Here is a 25,553-nt window from a genome sequence, read left to right as displayed (position 1 = left end):
CAGCATGCCAATTGCACGCTCCCTCAAATCTTGCGACATCTGTGGCATTGTGCTGTGTGATAAAACTGCACCTTTCAGAGTGGCCTTTTATTGTGGACAGTCTAAGGCACACCTGTGCACTAATCATGGTGTCTAATCAGCATCTTGATATGGCACACCTGTGAGGTGGGATGGATTATCTCAGCAAAGGAGAAGTGCTCACTATCACAGATTTAGACTGATTTGTGAACAATATTTGAGGGAAATAGTGATATTGTGTATGTGGAAAAAGTTTTAGATCTTTGAGTTCATCTCATACAAAATGGGAGCAAAACCAAAAGTGTTGCATTTATATTTTTTTGAGTGTATATGTCAGCAGTGGACTGTTTTTCTTCTCTGTAGGACATCACACTCACCTCTATGACTTTATGGCACTTAATGCATATGTTTGTTTTTTTCCTCACCCTGCAGTTCAGAGTGGGCAGCGGCCCCCAACAGCAGTGCTCGGGTCAGTTTCCCCCAGCTCCCCTCACCGTGTTGCCCTCTTAAGACCACAACAGGAGAGCCTGCAACAGGAAAAAGAGGAGGCTCAACAGAAGGAGAAAGAAAGAGAAGCAGAGGAGAAGGAAAAAGAGGAGCAAAGGCAGGAGGTGGGTTGAGAGATCATGCAGCACCATTGGGAGGTTGTTATATTATATTCTATCCTATTCCATTCTGTTCTGTCCCTGTAGGTTCAGAGGCTTCAGGGACGCTGTGAGCAGCAGGAGAGGCAGCTGAGAGCTGTAAAACGAGAGCTTAGAAAGACTTCATTGGGGCTGGAAGCCTTTATTATCACTACCCAGCATTACTGCCTCAAGGTAGCATTGTCACACACTTGCTGTAACTATTACTGCCCTACTGCATAATAATATTGATAATAATAATAATAACTAGGACTGCAAGCAGTCATATACGGGCCCTCATTCCGCGCGACCGCCTACCCAGGGCAGTGTGTTCTCTTGTGACCAGATGTGGGCATGTGCGTACAGGGGCAACCACTCATCCCACAAATTCAAATTTCAAGCAAATCACACAATGCATGAAGCAGTTATGACATGTTGATGGTTCATCCACTAGGGGGCGCTCAGTGTAGAAACAGAGGGGAATGGGTGTGTTGAGGGGCCGACCGTCATCATACATGTGAAGTTTTAAGTCAATCAGGCAGAGCATGAAGGAGTTATCATGACTTGATGTTCTATGGCGAATGGTCAAAATGGCGGCACCACAGCGGCCACACCCTTCAACATAGAGAAGAGCTTTCGATAATTTCGATTGGACCATATCCGTAAGAGGAGTTCGTTCAAATACAACATGTGGAAATCACGCCAAAATGACAAGACAATTCAAAATGGCTGACTTCCTGTTTGGAGTAGACCCATGGTGCAAGAGACTTTTTTGTATGTCTATGCAAGTCACACATGTGTACCAATTTTCATCTCCCTACTTCAAAAAAAACCCTATGGGGAGGGGTTTTTGAAAATTTCAAGGGGGCGCTATTGAGGCATTTTGCCCCGCCCATGGGTGATGCCCTTATAAATTGTAAGAGGTTGTCGTGCTCGACCTGTGTATCAATTTTCATGATGATATGACAAAATTAAAGCCGTCAAAAGGAAGAACGTAATTTCATGGCGAATGGGCAATATTCGGCACGCCGCCACACGGACTCCATTACTCGTAACTTCAAGGTGTTCATTGCCTACGTTCACCAATTTGTTCTGCATGTTTTAGAAGAGGAATGAAGTTGATTGAGTTAAGTATGTGACATCAGGACCTCTTAAAGTAAAAATAGGACATTTCCCGCCACCACCTGGGGGCGCTATGGCGCAGGTGGGAACTTAAGATATGTAGACGTTCAGGGCGGAGCCCTCATCATGTCCAGCAAGTTTGAAGGATCTACGATGAAGTATGTGGGCGTGACAGCCGTTCAAAGTGAAATGGCGTGCTCCGAAAAGCTCGCCAAAGTTTGACGACCTCTAGCAGCCACGCCTATTGATCACCATTGTGTTGTGATGATTTTGACCAAATTTGAAGACGATCGGATGAAATCCCTAGGACGAGTTCGTTCAAATGTAAGTAATGGAAATGGCCAAAAATGGCAAAAAATTTGCTCAAAATCGAAACTTAAAATCAAAATGGCCGACTTCCTGTTGATATTTCACCATGACGGTAAGAGACTTTTTCATGCGTCCTGGCATGGTAAATATGTGTACCGAATTTCGTGAGGCTACGACGAAAAAAGCCCAATGCGGAGGGGTTTTTGAAAATTTCTAGGGGGCGCTATTTCGCGTTTTTTCTGCGACCATGTGCGAGGCCCCCAAAATATCGAATTTCGGATCCGGCTGGACGACTTTGGAAAGTTTGGTGAGTTTTTGAGCATGGGAAGAGAGCCGAAATTTCGATTTCAAGAGTGAGAATAATAATAATAATAATAATAATAAATAATAATAATAACTAGGACTGCAAGCAGTCATATACGGGCCCTCGTTCCGCGCGACCGCCTTCCCAGGCCAGTGGGTGCCCTTGTGACCACATGTGGGCATGTGCATGCAGGGCCAACTACTCATCACACAGTTAAAATTTTTAACAAATCACACAAGGGAGTTATGACATGTTGATGGTTCATCCACTATGGGGCGCTCAGTGTACAAACAGAGGGGCCAGGTGTGTTCAGCGGCCAACCGTCATCATACATGTGAAGTTTCAAGTCAATCAAGCAAAGCATGAAGGAGTTATCATGACTTGATGTTCCATGGCAAAGGGTCAAAATGGCGGCACCGTAGCGGCCACACCCTTCAACATAGAGAAAAGCTTTCGATAACTTTTGGTCAGTATCATCTGTGGATGCTGTCAAAGAAATTTGAAGTGCATTGGACAAAATCCCGAGGAGGACTTTGTTTAAATACAACTTGTGGAACTCACGCCAAAATGACAAGAAAATTCAAAATGGCCAACTTCCTGTTTGGAGTAGACTCATGGTGCAAGAGACCTTTTTGTACGTCTATGCAAGTCACACATGTGTACCAATTTTCATCTCCCTACTCCAAAAAAACCCCTATGGGGAGGGGTTTTTGAAAGTTTCAAGGGGACGCTATTGAGGCATTTTGCCCTGCCCATGGGCGACACCCCTATGAATTGTAAGAGGTTTTCGTGATCGACCTGTGTGTCAATTTTCATGATGATGTGACAAAATTAAAGCCGTCAAAAGGAAGAACGTAATTTCATGGCGAATGGGCAATATTCGGCACGCCGCCACACGGACGCCGTTACTCGTAACTTCACGGCGTTCATCGCCTACGTTCAACAACTTGTTCTGCATGTTTTAGAAGTGGAATGAAGTTGATTGGGTTAAGTATGTGACATCAGGACCTCTTAAAGTAAAAATAGGACATTTCCCGCCACCACCGGGGGGCACTATGGCGCAGGTGGGAACTTAAGATATGTAGACGTTCAGGGCGGCGCCCTCATCATGTCCAGCAAGTTTGAAGGATCTACGATGAAGTATGTGGGCGTGACAGCCGTTCGAAATGAAATGGCGTGCTCTGAAAAGCTCGCCAAAGTTTGACGACCCCTAGCAGCCACACCTTTTGACTTAATTAGAATCTTTTGATAACTTTTGATCAGCATTGTGTTGTGATGATTTTGACCAAATTTGAAGTCGATCGGATGAAATCCCTAGGACGAGTTCGTTCAAATGTAAGTAGTGGAAATGGCCAAAAATGGCCAAAATTTGCTCAAAATCAAAACTTAAAATCAAAATGGCCGACTTCCTGTCGATATTTCACCATGACAGTAAGAGACTTTTTCGTGCGTCCTGGCATGGTAAATATGTGTACCAAATTTCGTGAGGCTACGACGAAAAAAGCCCAATGCGGAGGAGTTTTTGAAAATTTCTAGGGGGCGCTATTTCGCAATTTTTTTGCGACCATGTGCGAGGCCCCCAAAATATCGAATTTCGGATCCGGCCGGATGACTTTGGAAAGTTTGGTGAGTTTTTGAGCATGGGAAGAGGCCGAAATTTCGATTTCAGGAGTGAGAAGAAGAATAATAATAACTAGGACTGCAAGCAGTCATATAAGGGGCCTCGTTCCGCTCGACCACCTACCCAGGCCAGTGGGTGCCCTTCTGACCACATGTGGACATGTGCATGCAGGGGTAACCAGTCATCACACAGTTAAAATTTTAAACAAATCACACAATGCATCAAGGAGTTATTACATGTTGATTTTTCATCCACTAGGGGGTGCTCAGTGTACAAACAGAGGGGCTGGGTGTGTTCAGGGGCCAACCGTCATCATACATGTGAAGTTTCAAGTCAATCAGGCAAAGCTTGAAGGAGTTATCATGACTTGATGTTCTATGGCAAAGGGACAAAATGGCGGCACCATAGCGGCCACACCCTTCAACATAGAGAAAAGCTTTCGATAACTTTTGGTCAGTATCATCTTTGAATGCTGTCAAAGAAATTTGAAGTGCATTGGACAAAATCACTAGGAGGAGTTCGTTCAAATACAACATGTGGAAATCACGCCAAAATGAGAAGAAAATTCAAAATGGCCGACTTCCTGTTTGGAGTAGACTCATGGTGCAAGAGACTTTTTTGTACATCTATACAAGTCACAGATGTGTACCAATTTTCATCTCCCTACTCCAAAAAACCCCTAAGGGGAGGGGTTTTTGAAAATTTCAAGGGGGCGCTATTGAGGCATTTTGCCCTGCCCATAGGTGACGCCCCCATGAATTGTAAGAGGTTGTCGTGCTCGACCTGTGTATCAATTTTCATGATGATGTGACAAAATTAAAGCCGTCAAAAGGAAGAATGTAATTTCATGGCGAATGGGCAATATTCGGCACACCCCACACGGATGCCGTTATTCGTAACTTCACGGCGATCATCGCCTACGCTCACCAAGTTGATCTGCATGTTTTAGAAGCGGAAGGAAGTTGATGGGGTTAAATATGTGACTTCAGTACCTGTTTAAGTATAATGTTCATATGGCGAAGGGTCAAAATGGCGGCACCATAGCGACCACACCCTTCGACATACAGAAAAGCTTTCGATAACTTTTGGTCAGTATCGTCTGTGGGTGATCTGGAAGAAATTTGAAGTGCATTGGACAAAATCCCTAGGAGGCGTTCGTTCAAATACAACATGTGGAAATCACGCCAAAATGAGAAGAAAATTCAAAATGGCATGGTGCAAGAGACTTTTTTGTACATCTATGCAAGTCACACGTGTACCAATTTTCATCTCCCTACTCCAAAAAAAACCCCTATGGGGAGGGGGTTTTGAAAGATTCAAGGGGGCGCTATTGAGGCATTTTGCCCCGCCCATGGGCAACGCTACTATGAATTGTAAGAGGTTGTCGTGATCGACCTGTGTATCAATTTTCATGATGATGTGACAAAATTAAAGCCGTCAAAAGGAAGAACGTAATTTCATGGCGAATGGGCAATATTCGGTACGCCGCCACACGGACGCCGTTACTCGTAACTTCACGGCGTTTATCGCCTATGTTCACCAATTTGTTCTGCATGTTTTAAAAGTGGAATGAAGTTGATTGGGTTAAGTATGTGACATCAGGACCTCTTAAAGTAAAAATAGGACATTTCCCGCCACCACCGGGGGGCGCTATGGCGCAGGTGGGAACTTAAGATATGTAGACGTTCAGGGCAGCGCCCTCATCATGTCCAGCAAGTTTGAAGGATCTACAATGAAGTATGTGGGCGTGACAGCCGTTCGAAGTGAAATGGCGTGCTCTGAAAAGCTCGCCAAAGTTTGACGACCCCTAGCAGCCACGCCTTTTGACTTAATTAGAATCTTTTGATAACTTTTGATCACCATTGTGTTGTGATGATTTTGACCAAATTTGAAGTCGATCGGATGAAATCCCTAGGACGAGTTCGTTCAAATGTAAGTAGTGGAAATGGCCAAAAATGGCAAAAATTTGCTCAAAATCGAAACTTAAAATCAAAATGGCCGACTTCCTGTCGATATTTCACCATGACAGTAAGAGACTTTTTCGTGCGTCCTAGCATGGTAAATATGTGTACCAAATTTCGTGAGGCTACGACGAAAAAAGCCCAAAGCGGAGGGGTTTTTGAAAATTTCTAGGGGGCGCTATTTCACGATTTTTCTGCATCCATGTGCAAGGCCCCCAAAATATCGAATTTCGGATCCGGCCGGACGACTTTGGAAAGTTTGGTGAGTTTTTGAGCATGGGAAGAGGCCGAAATTTCGATTTCAAGAGTGAGAATAATAATAATAATAATAATAATAATAATAATAATAAACAGCGCAATTACAATAGGGTCCTCATAGGACGTTGCCTACTCGGGCCCTAATAATAATAATAATAATAATAATAATAAACAGCGCAATTACAATAAGGTCCTCATAGGACGTTGCCTACTCGGGCCCTAATAATAATAATAATAATAAATAATAATAATAATAATAATAAACAGCGCAATTACAATAGGGTCCTCGCAGGACGTTGCCTACTTGGGCCCTAATAATAATAATAATAATAAATAATAATAATAATAATAATAAACAGCGCAATTACAATAGGGTCCTCGTAGGACGTTGCCTACTCGGGCCCTAATAATAATAATAATGCTGTCCTGCACGACTGCAAGTAACAGTTACTTTATTAACTTCATTAATGATTCAATCTGTTGACTATAGTAAATATGTAAAAATGTAAATAAAGAAACAACCTGGCGACATCTTTAAATGGAATGTTTTATCAGCTCAATAGACCAGAACCCAAAAAATATTCAGTTCATGACAGAAAACATTAAAGTTTCAAAACCATTTTCATTGATATATGTTCCAAAAAGTTAAAAAATGATCAGAATAGTTGATCATTGCCAAATAAATAATCTAGTAATTAGTTACATGTTGTAATTACTTTTGCATAAGAAGATTCACATAAAAAAATAAATAATTTGCGAGAGAACTCATAAAAGTGCATACAACTGCGAAAGCCCAAAATGCCTCTCCCAATCAATCAATCAATCAATCAATTTTTTTTTTATATAGCGCCAAATCACAACAAACAGTTGCCCCAAGGCGCTTTATATTGTAAGGCAAGGCCATACAATAATGATGTAAAACCCCAACGGTCAAAACGACCCCCTGTGAGCAAGCACTTGGCTACAGTGGGAAGGAAAAACTCCCTTTTAACAGGAAGAAACCTCCAGCAGAACCAGGCTCAGGGAGGGGCAGTCTTCTGCTGGGACTGGTTGGGGCTGAGGGAGAGAACCAGGAAAAAGATATGCTGTGGAGGGGAGCAGAGATCGATCACTAATGATTAAATGCAGAGTGGTGCATACAGAGCAAAAGAGAAAGAAACAGTGCATCATGGGAACCCCCCAGCAGTCTACGTCTATAGCAGCATAACTAAGGGATGGTTCAGGGTCACCTGATCCAGCCCTAACTATAAGCTTTAGCAAAAAGGAAAGTTTTAAGCCTAATCTTAAAAGTAGAGAGGGTGTCTGTCTCCCTGATCTGAATTGGGAGCTGGTTCCACAGGAGAGGAGCCTGAAAGCTGAAGGCTCTGCCTCCCATTCTACTCTTACAAACCCTAGGAACTACAAGTAAGCCTGCAGTCTGAGAGCGAAGTGCTCTATTGGGGTGATATGGTACTACGAGGTCCCTAAGATAAGATGGGACCTGATTATTCAAAACCTTATAAGTAAGAAGAAGAATTTTAAATTCTATTCTAGAATTAACAGGAAGCCAATGAAGAGAGGCCAATATGGGTGAGATATGCTCTCTCCTTCTAGTCCCCGTCAGCACTCTAGCTGCAGCATTTTGAATTAACTGAAGGCTTTTTAGGGAACTTTTAGGACAACCTGATAATAATGAATTACAATAGTCCAGCCTAGAGGAAATAAATGCATGAATTAGTTTTTCAGCATCACTCTGAGACAAGACCGTTCTGATTTTAGAGATATTGCGTAAATGCAAAAAAGCAGTCCTACATATTTGTTTAATATGCGCTTTGAATGACATATCCTGATCAAAAATGACTCCAAGATTTCTCACAGTATTACTAGAGGTCAGGGTAATGCCATCCAGAGTAAGGATCTGGTTAGACACCATGTTTCTAAGATTTGTGGGGCCAAGTACAATAACTTCAGTTTTATCTGAGTTTAAAAGCAGGAAATTAGAGGTCATCCATGTCTTTATGTCTGTAAGACAATCCTGCAGTTTAGCTAATTGGTGTGTGTCCTCTGGCTTCATGGATAGATAAAGCTGGGTATCATCTGCGTAACAATGAAAATTTAAGCAATACCGTCTAATAATACTGCCTAAGGGAAGCATATATAAAGTGAATAAAATTGGTCCTAGCACAGAACCTTGTGGAACTCCATAATTAACTTTAGTCTGTGAAGAAGATTCCCCATTTACATGAACAAATTGTAATCTATTAGACAAATATGATTCAAACCACCGCAGCGCAGTGCCTTTAATACCTATGGCATGCTCTAATCTCTGTAATAAAATTTTATGGTCAACAGTATCAAAAGCAGCACTGAGGTCTAACAGAACAAGCACAGAGATGAGTCCACTGTCCGAGGCCATAAGAAGATCATTTGTAACCTTCACTAATGCTGTTTCTGTACTATGATGAATTCTAAAACCTGACTGAAACTCTTCAAATAGACCATTCCTCTGCAGATGATCAGTTAGCTGTTTTACAACTACCCTTTCAAGAATTTTTGAGAGAAAAGGAAGGTTGGAGATTGGCCTATAATTAGCTAAGATAGCTGGGTCAAGTGATGGCTTTTTAAGTAATGGTTTAATTACTGCCACCTTAAAAGCCTGTGGTACATAGCCAACTAACAAAGATAGATTGATCATATTTAAGATCGAAGCATTAAATAATGGTAGGGCTTCCTTGAGCAGCCTGGTAGGAATGGGGTCTAATAAACATGTTGATGGTTTGGATGAAGTAACTAATGAAAATAACTCAGACAGAACAATCGGAGAGAAAGAGTCTAACCAAATACCGGCATCACTGAAAGCAGCCAAAGATAACGATACGTCTTTGGGATGGTTATGAGTAATTTTTTCTCTAATAGTTAAAATTTTGTTAGCAAAGAAAGTCATGAACTCATTACTAGTTAAAGATAATGGAATACTCAGCTCAATAGAGCTCTGACTCTTTGTCAGCCTGGCTACAGTGCTGAAAAGAAACCTGGGGTTGTTCTTATTTTCTTCAATTAGTGATGAGTAGAAAGATGTCCTAGCTTTACGGAGGGCTTTTTTATAGAGCAACAGACTCTTTTTCCAGGCTAAGTGAAGATCTTCTAAATTAGTGAGATGCCATTTCCTCTCCAACTTACGGGTTATCTGCTTTAAGCTACGAGTTTGAGAGTTATACCATGGAGTCAGACACTTCTGATTTAAAGCTCTCTTTTTCAGAGGAGCTACAGCATTCAAAGTTGTCTTCAATGAGGATGTAAAACTATTGACGAGATACTCTATCTCCCTTACAGAGTTTAGGTAGCTACTCTGCACTGTGTTGTTATATGGCATTAGAGAACATAAAGAAGGAATCATATCCTTAAACCTAGTTACAGCGCTTTCTGAAAGACTTCTAGTGTAATGAAACTTATTCCCTACTGCTGGGTAGTCCATCAGAGTAAATGTAAATGTTATTAAAAAATGATCAGACAGAAGGGAGTTTTCAGGGAATACTGTTAAGTCTTCTATTTCCATACCATAAGTCAGAACAAGATCTAAGATATGATTAAAGTGGTGGGTGGACTCATTTACTTTTTGAGCAAAGCCGATAGAGTCTAATAATAGATTAAATGCAGTGTTGAGGCTGTCATTCTCAGCATCTGTGTGGATGTTAAAATCGCCCACTATAATTATCTTATCTGAGCTAAGCACTAAGTCAGACAAAAGGTCTGAAAATTCACAGAGAAACTCACAGTAACGACCAGGTGGACGATAGATAATAACAAATAAAACTGGTTTTTGGGACTTCCAATTTGGATGGACAAGACTAAGAGACAAGCTTTCAAATGAATTAAAGCTCTGTCTGGGTTTTTGATTAATTAATAAGCTGGAATGGAAGATTGCTGCTAATCCACCGCCCCGGCCCGTGCTACGAGCATTCTGACAGTTAGTGTGACTCGGGGGTGTTGACTCATTTAAACTAACATATTCATCCTGCTGTAACCAGGTTTCTGTTAGGCAGAATAAATCAATATGTTGATCAATTATTATATCATTTACCAACAGGGACTTAGAAGAGAGAGACCTAATGTTTAATAGACCACATTTAACTGTTTTAGTCTGTGGTGCAGTTGAAGGTGCTATATTATTTTTTCTTTTTGAATTTTTATGCTTAAATAGATTTTTGCTGGTTATTGGTGGTTTGGGAGCAGGCACCGTCTCTGCGGGGATGGGGTAATGAGGGGATGGCAGGGGGAGAGAAGCTGCAGAGAGGTGTATAAGACTACAACTCTGCTTCCTGGTCCCAACCCTGGATAGTCACGGTTTGGAGGATTTAAGAAAATTAGCCAGATTTCTAGAAATGAGAGCTGCTCCATCCAAAGTGGGATGGATGCCGTCTCTCCTAACAAGACCAGGTTTTCCCCAGAAGCTTTGCCAATTATCTATGAAGCCCACTGTTAAAAAAGATCCTCTTAAAATTGATTTGATTTATTTTAACCTAATTATCGAGATCACGATGTACATTTGAATTTTATTCATTTAAATCAGGTGTGTTCAGCCAATCAGGAGCTAACAGTCATTTTGCTAATCGGCATTTTGCAGAACAGTAAAAATGTGCAGGTTAAGGGTCCCTGAGGACCAGGTTTGGGAACCACTGGCTGACAGTAACATCAGTGAAGTCGATGCACAAGAGTGATTGGCATCATTAGGAGGCTTTTCAAAGGTTCACTGTGTGACTGAGCTGGTTTTGACTAATGGAATAATATCTCGGTAGTCATTGCGGCTTAAGGGCCACAGGTCTGATGGCCTGACTGAGCTATGCCACAGCTTCAAGACTGCACTGGCACACCAAGGAGATAAGGTAGGAGGAAATGTCTGAGCAGAATTGAGCTCCCTCTGCTGTCATTAGACCCAAATGACAGTTATAAGTTCCTCAGCCCTACATTTTTGTTTGTTTGACTTTTTGGAAGATTTCTCAAAATTTGCCGAAACAATTTACATTAAAGCTGTTGAAAGAATGGGACAAGGAAGGATCCATGACATTTTGTGGATACGAATAACAGAGCAAAATTTCAAGATTATACATTCTGGCACATTTGTCAGTGTTTCAAAAATAAAAATAAAGAATGCATCTCAGTAAAGAGAATTCAGCATGATGCAAATGGTTTTGATGCATTTGTGATAGTGTAAATTAAAATATATTGAAACATATATGTTGGATTTAGGCCCAGCTCTGCATGTGGTGGAAAAAGGGACGAGCAGCTTATGTTCTTCAATATTCACCAGCTGTCATGTAAAAATAAATAAATGAATTTAAAGACATAAATCAAAGTTTTTAGATTGAATAAGTTGAAGTAAGATCATTCATTGCTCACAGTTTCATCAATGATGACATTAGGTAAAATCTGACACCTTATGTACAGACAAGCCTGTGCTGTGCATTCTCTGTATAAGGACTGCTGTGTCTTCTGAGGGTGAAGAAGTCAGCAGGTCACAGAGTCAGAGCAGAAAGTCTGATTCTGTGGACTAATTTAAATCCAAGTTAAAGACTAACATGGACTTTGTTGTGCTCTTTGTTTTCCCCATATTTTCTTGTATTGTGTTTTTCTTATGTTACTTGTTGAAATTGTAATTGTTTATTGCATTTATTGTTCATTACATCAATTGTACTTATTTAATGGTTGGTAATTGCTAGTTGTTGTGTGTGTATGTATATGTGTGACAAAATTCCTTGTACCTGGAATTTCTTATGTAAATTGTTTGAAATTTTAACTTCTTATTGTAGTTGTGGTGGCAGCCGATCTGCTCTGTGTCAGCCTGATCCCCTCAGATCACAGAAGCTGAGCAGTGTGAGACTTGGTTAGTACTTGGATGGGAGACCTCTTTGGAAAACCAGCGGCTGTGGGTGTTTCTCCAGGTTACACTGGAGTTGCATCCGACATAAAACTTGTACCAAATACCAATGCAGATCTGGCTGTATCCACTGTGGCGACCCTGAACACAACGGGAGTAGTTGAATGGACAACAACAACAACATTATAGTTGTGGTGGCCAGAGTGGATGGCCTGGTGCTTGCTCTTTTTAACCAAATTGGGGCAACGTGTTGTGATTTGGCGCTATATAAATTATTTGTATTGACTTATCTTTGATTTTCAGAATAAAACTTCAGAAGAAAATGAGAGGAAATTATCAGTGGAAATGCAAAAGATCAGAGAGGAGCTGGGTGAGTTCTAGTCAATAATAGATTTTTTTTTAAATGAACGTAAAATCTTGAAAGATGAATTTTCCCATGCAGCTTTGTGGTTTTTAAAGACCACCTTTTAAATGTGAACTAGAGAATGAATGCAATATCTAAAATCTTTTGCTCTTTATCTTACTAAAGGGGTTAATTCTGATCCAAGTTAAAGCATAAATTTAACTGAGTCTGATTTGATAATATTTTAACATCTGCACAGCATGCAAGACAGCACGATGGGAGAGACTCCAGCGAGAAAAGACGACTCTGGAGGTGGCGTTTGAACGAGAGCTGCAGGAGTTACAGGTACAGCAGGAGGCGGAGCTTGCTGCTGTGGAGGAGGGCCTTAGAAAATGTCACTCAGCAGAGGCAGAACAACTGAAGGCGGAGTATCGATCGGAGATGGAGGAGCTGAGGACCCAGCAACAGGAACAGGTGATGGAAAGGCAGCATGGAGTTTTGCATTTGCTTCCAGGAAACAAAAACAGTGTAGTTGCTAAAAAAAAAAAAAAAATTTTACACACGTGTGTGTGTGTGTGTGTGTGTGTGTTTGTGTGTGTGTATTAGATGGAGGAATTGACAGCGAACCACCAGGCAGCTGTTCAGGAGCTCAGAGACATGCATAACATCACCCTGGCAACACTGCATGAGGAGCACGCCCGTACCATGAGGGGTATGAAGTGTAAAAATAATGCAAAAAATAATGGCTCTACCACAAACTATTGTTAAATATATTTTTCACTGCGAGTTTGACTCTTTGTGTAGACTTACGGAAAGCTCACGAACAACAGAAGATGCTTCTTGAAGAAGATTTTGAGAAACTCAGACTCTGTCTACAGGTAGTGATTCTGTTAAAAGCAAAAATGAAGAAAACTCTTTATTCATTTATTGGTTCATGCATTTTATTCTGAGGTGATGTTACTGTGTTGCACATTCAGGATCAAGTGGATACACTCACATTTCAAAACCAGACTCTGAGAGACAAAGCAAAGCGTTTTGAGGAGGCTCTGAGGAGGAGTACAGATGAGCAGATAGTGGTAAGATTACATAAATGCATGCCATCATTCAAACAGATAATAAATATTATGTTATACTTGTCATTTGATTGGTGGATTATTTGTCCTATTGTATAAAAAAAATAGTACACTGCATGACTTGCGTCATGTTTCATGCAATTTGGCTCTATTTGCCCTTCATTTTGATTCCAAACATTTCACTCCATTGAACAGCTCCACTGCTTTTTCAAAAAAAAAAAAAAAAAAAAAATTGTCCCTGATATAAGGACGCACACTCTCACGAGCGCCACTAGCTTAGCTTATGGCAAGCTAAAAGTGGACGCTCTCGTTTTGGCCGAACAACTTTCCACAGTTTCTGGGGATTCTGTGTTAGTACGCGCCCGCGGTCAACATGCTTGATGAATTCCTGCGCAAAACGTAATTCCCAGATAATTGTGATATATTCCTGTGAAATAATGAGTATATCTCATCTAAATCAATTCTAAAACTTACTAGTAATAAATAGATAAGGAGTGGCTGTAATAAATATGTAAGAAACTTAAAGTTTATGAGCAACTTCACCTGTTATTGCTCAAGCACATTGTAAACATTGACATGATGGAGTTTGATGCGGAAGAGTTCAGAACGATACGATCGGAATGTTTTCATTTCCATTTACAGTTGGCGATGAAAGTCTTGGGTGTTAACTTCTTGTTAAAGTCAGAACAAGAAGCTGCACTGAAAGAGATCTATCTGGGACAAAGACACATTCTGTGTTTTGTTGCTCAAATGAGAGCGGCACGCTGAGCAGGGTGGAAAAAGTAGTCCGGCGAGCTCAATCGCAAGCTATCCCACAATTCCATAATAGAAGAGATGTCGGTCCAATGGGAGCAGCACTCTGAGCAGGGTGATGAGGACGCTGTCTATAGCTTATGCAGTGTTCTTAAGGACATCTCTAGCAGCCATTAAAGTGCTGTCAGATGAAAGTTCCTCTCATGATTTTTCACTGGATTGAGGAAAGCAGGTGACTGTGTATGAAATACAAATACAGACTATACTGTCACATCAATACTGTGAGAGATGGAGTGGATTTTCTCAATTTTAACTATGAACACACACCAAAAGAAATGTGAGTATTTTTTTCACTTGTATAATTTCAAGTAAAATATCAAATGACAAGTATCTATTTAGGTGTCATACAAAACAAACAATAATAATCAGAATCAGTTTTACTCAGCAATTGGGCAACGCAGTCTCGTTTGAGGGCGGGCACTAAAGGGGTAAAATATGACGCATATGATGGAATTTCTCAACTTCCGGGGACAAAAACACGGTACTTCCAATGAGTTTTTGGGCAAATTGCACGCAAATAAAGTGAAAATGCAAAGAAAAAGTGACAATACGGTGGGAAGCGGACATGTGTTGTGGTTTGTTTATGACCCGGAACTCAAATGTGTCAAGATGGTTGTGCAGCTGAGAGAACGTAGCTACTCTTGTTAGCTGTATAGGCTAACACTTACCGACATGACCTCTCACATTTGCCTCGCACTCTTTTGCTCATGGTCACAACATAACTCTTCACCAATCTAACTACACTACATGAATTATAAAAACACAACAAATCTAATACTAACTACACTGCTAAACCAACATGTACTACAATAACAATAATAAAAAACCAAACAAACTCAGAACTCTCATATTGCATCACCCGTGTTGTGTTCATTGCAACTGGTAAAATCTACTCCTCATCACGAGCTTCCCTGTCAAAGGAAGAAAACCCACGTAAGTTTTGTCTTTACATAAAAATACAGCAATAAGTGTCTTTTCACTTTAAAAAAGTAAAGATTTGCATGTACATGCTGTCTTTAAACAGACACACTGTCGATTCCTGCTGCAATGCATCATGGGAGTTCAGGGTTTGTATTTTATTATTGTTATTGTAGTACATGTTGGTTTAGCAGTGTTGTTGGTATTATAGAGTTGTAGTGTTTTTATTTTTTGGTTTGGTTTGGTTTGTTTGTTTATTCCACGTCAACATAATAATATATAAACAATAATATAAACAATATTGTTGTGTGTGGGCCGCCAGAAGAGGAGATACTGCTGGCCCACCACCAGTGGGCGCTCTGCCTAAGGTGCGGGCTTCAGGCACGAGAGGGCGCTGCCGCCATGGACACAGCCGGGGGTGACAGCTGTCGCTCATTACCTCTTGACAGCTGTCATCCATCTACTCAACATCATCTCACTCCATAAAGACCAGACGTCATCTCCACCTCGTTGCCGAGATATCATACTTCATTGGAGGTAATATCCTCAGCCTTTTGTAAATCTGTTTATTGTGAGTGTTTGCAGGAGAACCGGTCATTTTTGAGGAGGCTGTGCAAGACGGCGCTCCTTTTCAGCTGAGACCGCTGCAACGCGCTGAGTGTGAGGTGGAGGTGGCATTCCCACCGTTATTGTTACTGGGTGTACACACACCCTCACTTGACTGTCTTTGTTCTTCGCCAGCAGTACCAGATCCGACAGTCGGGGACGGTGATCACCTGGGAATTCAGGACTTGGCGGCTCCAGTATTCACCAGGTTCTGGGGCGGCGGAAATCGTGTGGTTCCGGCTCTCCTCAGGACAGACGTCTTCTATCCTCGAGCCTGCCCACACGTCACCTTTGTGTATTGACTGTTGTGATACTCTGAGATTGTCTGTATGTTCGTTGTGCACATTCACAACATTAAATTGTTATATTTTGGCTCATCTATTGACCGTTCATTTGCGCCCCCTGTTGTGGGTCCGTGTCACTACACTTTCCCAACAAATATAAACAAATAGTACAGTTTTATGTACACACTTGACACTGTTCATAAAATGGTGAAAAGAAAAAAGAAAATGAATAAAGACAAAAAAAGGCATAAATGAATTAACATAACACAAACAGAATCAACTTGGAAAGGAGTGAGATGAAGACAAGCTTATTGACTCCCACCCCAATTCCATCCTCAATTGAATTAAATTACTTAAATTACACAGTTGCTGTCATTTTGAGCTTAATATTTCATATATAATATATAAAGCATATAAATAATACAATTATATGTATGTGAACATACACCCACACACACATACATATGAACACACACATACATACATATCCATATACGAGGGCTGTCAATAAAGTAACGGTCCTTTTTATTTTTTTCAAGAACTATATGGATTTCATTCATATGTTTTTACGTCAGACATGCTTGAACCCTCGTGCGCATGCGTGAGTTTTTCCACGCCTGTTGGTGACGTCATTCGCCTGTGAGCACTCCTTGTGGGAGGAGTCGTCCAGCCCCTCATCGGAATTCCTTTGTCTGAGAAGTTGCTGAGAGACTGGCGCTTTGTTTGATCAAAATTTTTTCTAAACCTGTGAGACACATCGAAGTGGACACGGTTTGAAAAATTAAGCTGGTTTTCAGTGAAAATTTTAACGGCTGATGAGAGATTTTGAGGTGATTCTGTCGCTTTAAGGACTTCCCACGGTGCGAGACGTCGCTCAGCGCTCTCAGCCGCCGTCGTCAGCCTGTTCAAGCTGAAAACCTCCACATTTCAGGTTCTATTGATCCAGGACGTCGTGAGAGAACAGAGAAGTTTCAGAAGAAGTCGGTTTCAGCATTTTATCCGGATATTCCACTGTTAAAGGAGATTTTTTTAATGAAAGACGTGCGGACGGGTCCGCGCGTCGGGACGCAGCCGCCGCGACGCTCCGCCACAGGAGAAACACCTCTGTTGAAAGCCTTAAGGACAAGTTGGAACATGTCCTGCCTGTTAAACAATTTCTCATATACTCACTCCACTGAAAGCCATCAAAAGCCGCCTGGATTTTACAAATGGTTATCAACACGGAGGTGTTTTTCCTGTGCCGCCGCACCGCGTCGGCTGCGTCCCAACGCGCGGATCCGTCCGCACGTCTTTCATTAAAAAAAATCTCCTTTAACAGTGGAATATCCGGATAAAATGCTGAAACCGACTTCTTCTGAAACTTCTCTGTTCTCTCACGACGTCCTGGATCAATAGAGCCTGAAATGTGGAGGTTTTCAGCTTGAACAGGCTGACGACGGCGGCTGAGAGCGCTGAGCGACGTCTCGCACCGTTGGAAGTCCTTAAAGCGACAGAATCAGCTCAAAATCTCTCATCAGCCGTTAAAATTTTCACTGAAAACCAGCTTAATTTTTCGAACCGTGTCCACTTCGATGTGTCTCACAGGTTTAGAAAAAATTTTGATCAAACAATGCGCCAGTCTCTCAGCAACTTCTCAGACAAAGGAATTCCGACGAGGGGCTGGACGACTCCTCCCACAAGGAGTGCTCACAGGCGAATGACGTCACCGACAGGCGTGGAAAAACTCACGCATGCGCACGAGGGTTCAAGCATGTCTGACGTAAAAACATATGAATGAAATCCATATAGTTTTTGAAAAAAATAAAAAGGACCGTTACTTTATTGACAGCCCTCGTATACACACATACACACACACACACACACACACACACACATATATATATATACATATACATACACATACATATATACATACTATATATGCACATATATATATATATATATATATATATATATATACACATATATACACATACACATACATACACACATACACACATGCGCATACACATATAAATATAAACGTAACATAATACAATACCATAGTAATATAATATAACACAGGAATGAATAACAATTACACACTGGACAGTATAGACACAATAACACACAACAGAGGACCAGACAAGACACACAAGGAACACATATCGTTGGATTTATTATGATGATTATTATTACTGTTGTTGTTTACCCTGCTTAGTTTGAGGCGCTTGAGGTGAGTGCATTAAAACCACAGGTCCTTGGTGAGGACCTGTTAAAATATGGCGTTGTATGAGGTGCAATTAAAACCATAGGTCCTTGGTGAGGACCTGCTAAAGCATGGGGTCGTATGAGGTGCAATTAAAACCACAGGTCCTTGGTGAGGACCTGCTAAAGCATGGGGTCGTATGAGGTGCAATTAAAACCACAGGTCCTTGGTGAGGACCTGCTAAAGCATGGGGTCGTATGAGGTGCAATTAAAACCACAGGTCCTTGGTGAGGACCTGCTAAAGCATGAGGTCGTATGAGGTGCAGTTAAAACCACAGGTCCTTGGTGAGGACCTGCTAAAGCATGGGGTCATATGAGGTGCATTATGAGGTTGTATGAGGTGCAATTAAAAACACAGGTCCTTGGTGAGGACCTGCTAAAGCATGGAGTCATATGAGGTGCAATTAAAAAACACAGGACCATAGTGAGGTAATATCCTGAGGTTATCCCAAGACGTTACTACCCACTGGTCCTGCTAAAGTTTGATGTTGGTGCATTAAAATGGCAGGTCTGACGATGAGATGGTCTCTCAAGGCAGGGGGCTACCCTGGAGTACCATCCCTAGAGACCTGCCAGGTGTGAATATAGAGATTTGGATGGTCATGGATACTAAGACAGAACGGAACCAACAGCATGACAGATGGCTCACAACACCACAGAAGGACAAACACACACACAAACAACAAGGACAAACATACAAACAAACATGTTGGTTATCAATCTAGTCTGCGTTATATTCATATTACTATATAATATAAATAGATATTTCATTAAGCCACTTGGTGATGTGTTGTGTGCCAATGCCATCACCAGGTACCACATTGGGCATGAGTGCAACTGGGAGCAGCAGCGTGAAGGCCTCGCTCTTTGGAAAACCTTTATTTGTCTTCGACTGTGTTCACTGCAGCGTTTTAAGCCTAATCTTGAAAGTAGAGAGGGTGTCTGTCTCCCTGATCTGAATTGGGAGCTGGTTCCACAGGAGAGGAGCCTGAAAGCTGAAGGCTCTGCCTCCCATTCTACTCTTACAAACCCTAGGAACTACAAGTAAGCCTGCAGTCTGAGAGCGAAGCGAGTGAGCGAGTGTGTTATAATCAATAACACCCTATAATATAGGCAGTTATTTATATTGTTTTACATTCCTGAAAATGTTCTAATTTTATTTTTAATATATAATCATGACCCTCCTAACCAACAGCCCTGTATTGTGACCAAATCATTTGCTTATACTTTGATTTGAAGTAATGAATATTTGTACATTGCTTAAGTCACTGCCCCAATCGGTTCCAGAGTTTAACCCCACACATAGACACACACAAACCTTTCCTCGTAGTTCTTACTGGCTGAATCTTAAAGTTACTACAGCCCCTCAGGCTATAACCCCCTTTTCTGTGTGTGAAGAGCTTTTGAATATTAATAGGCAGGATATTTTTATTTGCTTTGTACAGAAGTTGTGCCGTATAAAAATCGACTAATTCATATAGTTTTAACAACTTAGACTGCAGGAATAGATTATGAGTGTGCTCGTAATATCCTACCTTGTGTATAACTCTAATAGCACGTTTCTGGAGTATAAAGAGGGGATGTAGTGAACTTTTATAGTTATTGTGTTGTGTGTTGGGGTGTTTGGCTGGACATTTTGGTGTTGTTTTCTTTTCTTTGCTCTCCAGGTGGTATGCAAACTGATTTTCGTCTGTGGAGACGGTGCTGGCAGAAGAGTCCTTCACCCTCATCAGCATTATTAGCTGCACCTGTGGATGATGCTCACGTGTAAACTTAAAGACTTTCAGCTGAAGCAGATAATGAGATGGCGTTCTGCATTTAAGCCATGAGTGGTTCAAGCAGAATTGCCGGGAACTCGACCTTGTGATGTTCGTTTGTGAGACGCTGAGGACCACGCCTGGGTTTGACACATCGTGCCTGTGAAGGAGGACGGGTGAGGGACACATGCTGTCAGCACACATCAGAGGTGATGATTGTCTGAATAAGTGTTAACAGTAATTTGGTGCTTTGTTACGCAGTATATTTGAACATTGATGAGAATTGTGCAGCTCGCTTCTCACTGCCGTGGCGTACGGAATGATGATCCTCCACCTGTTGTGAGAAGCTGCTCATTTACATAAAGCTTAAATTCAGACCTGAATGTGTTGCTGATAGTGTGTGCCTTTGAAGGATATTTGTTGTAGCTGTTGACTTACCTCACCTTTTCCATCCTTCACAGAGTCAGTTTGTCGTGTGCACCTGGGGGGTGTTCGGCGGTGAGTCTGGGTCCAGAAGCGTCGGGCTTCAATCCATTTGGGCGCTTGAGAGCACGCCGTCCTTCACCTCGCCAGACAAACCGCACATTTATGTTGTACACAATTATTGCACAGAAGGGAAATAAATGTTTTGTTTTTGGAACCGCTTTCTGGTTATTTTAGCGCTGGGTTCAGTCAGACGCTGGTCCGCTCCTCAACTCGCGTCTGCACATAACAGTAGTTCCCGGCCATTCCAAAATGGACCCAGCAGCAGAAGCGGTTCCTTTTGCTGAAAAAGTTCAAGAATACTTGGAGAAGATATGGGAGCAATTACGGCCTCTCGCAGATCAAATTAAACAAACAGATGCTCGCATTACGGAGCTTGCAGCGCAAGCCGTTCTGCTTCCTGCTGCTCCAGCTGCGGCACTATCGATACCGGTGCAGATAACTCTGTCACCCAAGGGGAGGCGGAGTGCGGCGGATTATTCTGTGGATTTCCGAATTTTTTCTGCTCAGTCCGGTTGGAATGCTGCAGCTTTGAGAGAAGTGTTTGTGGATGGTTTGAACGATTCATTAAAAGACGAGCTAGCAGTCCGTGACGAACCAAAAGATTTAGACAAGCTAATATCTTTGGCTATTCGTCTAGATGATCGGATAAAGGAGCGTGGACGCAAGAGAGGGCGGACATCAGAGCGGGTCTTTTCGTCTCGGGGCTTTCCCCGACACAGATCAGGGCTGCCTCTTCTTCGCCCCACTGAGACTCCTCCGACGGGACCTCTGGCTCCTCTTGCGGATGAGCCCATGCAACTCAGACGAGCTGAAGCCGCCATATTGCCCCGGTCACATAAGCGTCAAGAAAGAGAACAATGACTTATCTCCAGGTGTTCTTAGACAGGCATAATAATGGACAAAAAAAAAAAAAAAAAAAAGGGCAGATCTTTGGTTGTTTAGTTATTTGGGCTGTTTTTGTTTTCTTGTAAGGGGTTATAAATTGTTTGGGGATTTAGAGGCGGTTCTGGTGGAGTGAACGACTGGCAGTTCGGAGCTCGGCTGGACTCAGGTAATCATTATTTGAATTTAGGTAATTTTTGTTTGAGGATTGGGTCGTTTTGTTTTGTTTTTTATTTCCCTATTTCCCTAACCCCAACCTCACATGCTCTAAGACCGTTTGTCTTTTGGGTTGTGGGGTGGTGCAGGTTGGTTACGCTGAGCGTTTCTCAGAAAACCTCTGCACCTGGGGGGGGTTGTCAGGGGCATTTTTTGGGTTTGGTTGATGCCCGGTTCCACTCCAGCCCCGGTGGGCCTTTGACCATTCGTCATTGGTGTTACCGGGGTGTGGTGCAGCGGGAACGTACCTCAGTCGGAGTGGTGGGCCGATCTGTGCCGTTCGCCATTTCGGTAGTTCCACCCCTCCCGATGGGCTGGTGGTATGGTCGGTTTGGGGCACCGGACATATTTCCAGTTTTCCGCTGTGCTTAGGGGATGGGACTGGGTTAGTTTTTTCTGTTTCCTTCCCCAGCTTGGTAGTTTTGTGCTGTTCGCCAAAATTGAGCTGACGATAGGCTCTGGGAGTGATCTGGGGTCTTTCGGTGTGCTGGGGGGGGGGGGGGGTAACAGGGTTTGCTGGTTGTTTTATTTGCCCCCGGGGTGGTTTAATGAAGTCCGCCGGGGGTTGGATTTTGTGTTTTTTATGTTTCCTTCCAGGTTCCACCTCCAGGGTTGATGGGACGGTCCTCTGGGGGGGAATTGGCTTGTGGGGCCGACTAGCCAAGTGTGGCCGGGTCTGGGGTTCCTGGGTTGTGGGGAGGGTGCCTTCTGGGGTTGATGGTACAGTCCTCTGGGGGGCGCTGTTGCTCCATGAATACCTGGGGACCTCTGTGGGATTCCGGCTTTGGCTGTTACTCCTGGAACTGGCGGTAAAGGTCTTCTGGGGGTGTTGGGCTCTGCAAGTCGTTCTGGGGGGGTTGTTTGTTATTTTTCTTTGTGAATTTATGTTGGTATTGTGTTGTTGGGGCTATGTTGGGTTTTTGGATTTGGGTGTTTTTCTTTTCTTCCCGGGGTTGGATGGGACGGTCCCCTGGGGAGGGTTTGGGTGGGTTTTGTGTTTTTCTTGTATGTTGGGTTGTATATGGGACTCTTTTGGGGTTTTTGTTGATGCCAGCCGGCCTTCCAGCCACGGTGCCCTGTCCTGCTGTCTGCGGTGGACCTTGGGAGCGTTACGCCATCTGCTTCCTGACGTGGACCCCGGAGGGAGGTGCTGTTCTCGGGCCTGGTCTGTTCGGTCGCTGGGAGGCTTCCCGTTGATGGGGGGGTACTGTTGTGTGTTGGGGGGTTTGGCTGGACATTTTGGTGTTGTTTTCTTTTCTTTGCTCTCCAGGTAATATGCAAACTGTTTTTTGTCTGTGGAGACGGTGCTGGCAGAAGAGTCCTTCACCCTCATCAGCATTATTAGCTGCACCTGTGGATGATGCTCACGTGTAAACTTAAAGACTTTCAGCTGAAGCAGATAATGAGATGGCGTTCTGCATTTAAGCCATGAGTGGTTCAAGCAGAATTGCCGGGAACTCGACCTTGTGACGTTCGTTTGTGAGACGCTGAGGACCGCGCCTGGGTTTGACACATCATGCCTGTGACGGAGGACGGGTGAGGGACACATGCTGTCAGCACACATCAGAGGTGATGATTGTCTGAATAAGTGTTAACAGTAATTTGGTGCTTTGTTACGCAGTATATTTGAACATTGATGAGAATTGTGCAGTTTGCTTCTCACTGCCGTGGCGTACGGAATGATGATCCTCCACCTGTTGTGAGAAGCTGCTCATTTACATAAAGCTTAAATTCAGACCTGAATGTGTTGCTGATAGTGTGTGCCTTTGAAGGATATTTGTTGTAGCTGTTGACTTACCTCACCTTTTCCATCCTTCACAGAGTCAGTTTGTCGTTCCACCTGGGGGGTGTTCGGCGGTGAGTCTGGGTCCAGATGCGTCGGGCTTCGATCCATTTGGGCGCTTGAGAGCGCGCCGTCCTTCACCTCGCCAGACAAACCGCACATTTATGTTGTACACAATTATTGCACAGAAGGGAAATAAATGTTTTGTTTTTGGAACCGCTTTCTGGTTATTTTAGTGCTGGGTTCAGTCAGACGCTGGTCCACTCCTCAACTCGCGTCTGCACATAACATATTGCCCCAAATTTCAATGCAGTAGGTTAGGTAGGGCAACACTAATGAACAATACAATAAATACAATGCATTATAATTTAAAAAGTATTTAACCTTGTTAATAACTGAGACACTTTTAGAAACTTTACTTTGTATGTGTCTGTGTGTGCTTTCCAGGTTAATTTGCTGTCTATAGTTATTCCTAAGAATTTTATTTCTGACACAGTATCTATACTGACACCATCTATATTTATTATCTGATTTAATTTTTCCTTGTAGTGTCCAAAGAATATTACTTTAGTTTTATTTAAATTTAGGGAAAGTTTGTTAATATCCATACATAATTTCAGTTTAAGTAATTCATTATTTATACTATGAATTAGGTCATAATTGTCACTAGAATAGAATATATTAGTATCATCTGCAAGTAGAATTAGTTTTAATAACTTTGAAACACCAAATATATCATTTATATACAAATTAAACAACATTGGACCCAATACAGATCCTTGTGGGACCCCACAAGCAATGCCCAAATACCCTGACTGAAATTCACCCATCTTCACAAACTGTTGTCTCTTTGTTAAATAACTTTGGATCCAGTTCAAAGCCACTCCCCTAATGCCATATCTTTCCAATTTTTTTAGTAAAATTCCATGATTAAGAGTATCAAAGGCTTTTTTGAGATCAATAAATATTCCAGCTGCATATTTCTTCTTGTCTAATTTATTCTTGATTTCTTCAACCGCATCAATTATGGCCATTGATGTTGACCTGGCTGACCTAAAGCCATACTGACTTTCATTAATTATGTTGTGTTTATCTATAAAGTTCTCTAATCTGTTGTTAAAGAGTTTCTCTAATATTTTTGAAAACTGAGGGAGTAGAGAGACTGGTCTGTAGTTAGTGAAAATGTGTTTTATTCCATTTTTATACAATGGTATTACTTTTGCAATTTTCATTTTGTTTGGAAATGTTCCTGTTTGGAATGATAGGTTGCATATATATATATATATATATATATATATATATATATATATATATATATATATATATATATATATATATATATATATATATATATATATATATATATATATATATATATGTTAAAGGATTATAAATACTCTGCATAATTCTTTTTATTACAGTCATATCTATATCATAACAATCAGTAGATGATTTGCCCTTACACTTATTAACAGTATCTATTAGTTCAGCCTCGGTTACTCCAGACAGAAACATTGTCTTTGAATTATTTTCTATGGGTGAATTGTCAAGCTGATTTTCTTTGCACTTAGGAATTTTATCAGCCAAGTCTGGTCCAACATTTACAAAAAAAAAAATGTTAAAACTATTTACAATGTCATTCATATTATAGTTATCAAAATTCTTATCAGTAAAATAGTCTGGATATGACTTATTACTTTTACAACCCTTAATAACAGTATTCAATATTCCCCAAACCTTTTTAGTGTTATTCCTATTGTTATGTAATAAATTGCTATAATATAGTTTTTTGCTAGTTCTCATGATATCAGTCAGTTTATTTTTATAAATTTTAGATTTATGTTCAGATTCCTCAGTCCTTAAACTAATAAACTGTCTATATAAATTATTTTCTTTTTACAAGCATTACGTAACCCCTTGGTTATCCATGGACTTTTTATAGCTATATTGTTTTTACTCATTTGACAAATTGGGCAGTTTTTATTTTATACTGAAGTAAAGATTTCTAAAATATTATCAAATGCTGAATCCACATTTCTTTCCCTATATACTGTATACCAATCTTGTTCTAGCA

At 41.6% G+C, this 25,553-nt stretch overlaps 1 protein-coding gene across 1 annotated transcript in view; it reads left to right on the top strand.

Annotated features, from left to right (window-relative positions):
• The window catches only part of LOC117517959, a 238,004-nt gene that overhangs the window by 173,777 nt on the left and 38,674 nt on the right, over positions 1 to 25,553 (top strand). Inside the window, exons 13-19 of the mRNA XM_034179081.1 lie at positions 451 to 629; positions 711 to 836; positions 12,374 to 12,440; positions 12,673 to 12,887; positions 13,020 to 13,125; positions 13,218 to 13,291; positions 13,391 to 13,489. Coding sequence (XP_034034972.1) covers positions 451 to 629; positions 711 to 836; positions 12,374 to 12,440; positions 12,673 to 12,887; positions 13,020 to 13,125; positions 13,218 to 13,291; positions 13,391 to 13,489 — 866 coding nt within the window. The remainder of the gene's footprint in view (positions 1 to 450; positions 630 to 710; positions 837 to 12,373; positions 12,441 to 12,672; positions 12,888 to 13,019; positions 13,126 to 13,217; positions 13,292 to 13,390; positions 13,490 to 25,553) is intronic.

Source organism: Thalassophryne amazonica, chromosome 9 (genome assembly GCF_902500255.1).
Source record: "Thalassophryne amazonica chromosome 9, fThaAma1.1, whole genome shotgun sequence".
In the NCBI taxonomy this organism is placed as follows: Eukaryota; Metazoa; Chordata; class Actinopteri; order Batrachoidiformes; family Batrachoididae; genus Thalassophryne; species Thalassophryne amazonica.
This window is presented reverse-complemented; position numbering and strand designations above follow the sequence as displayed.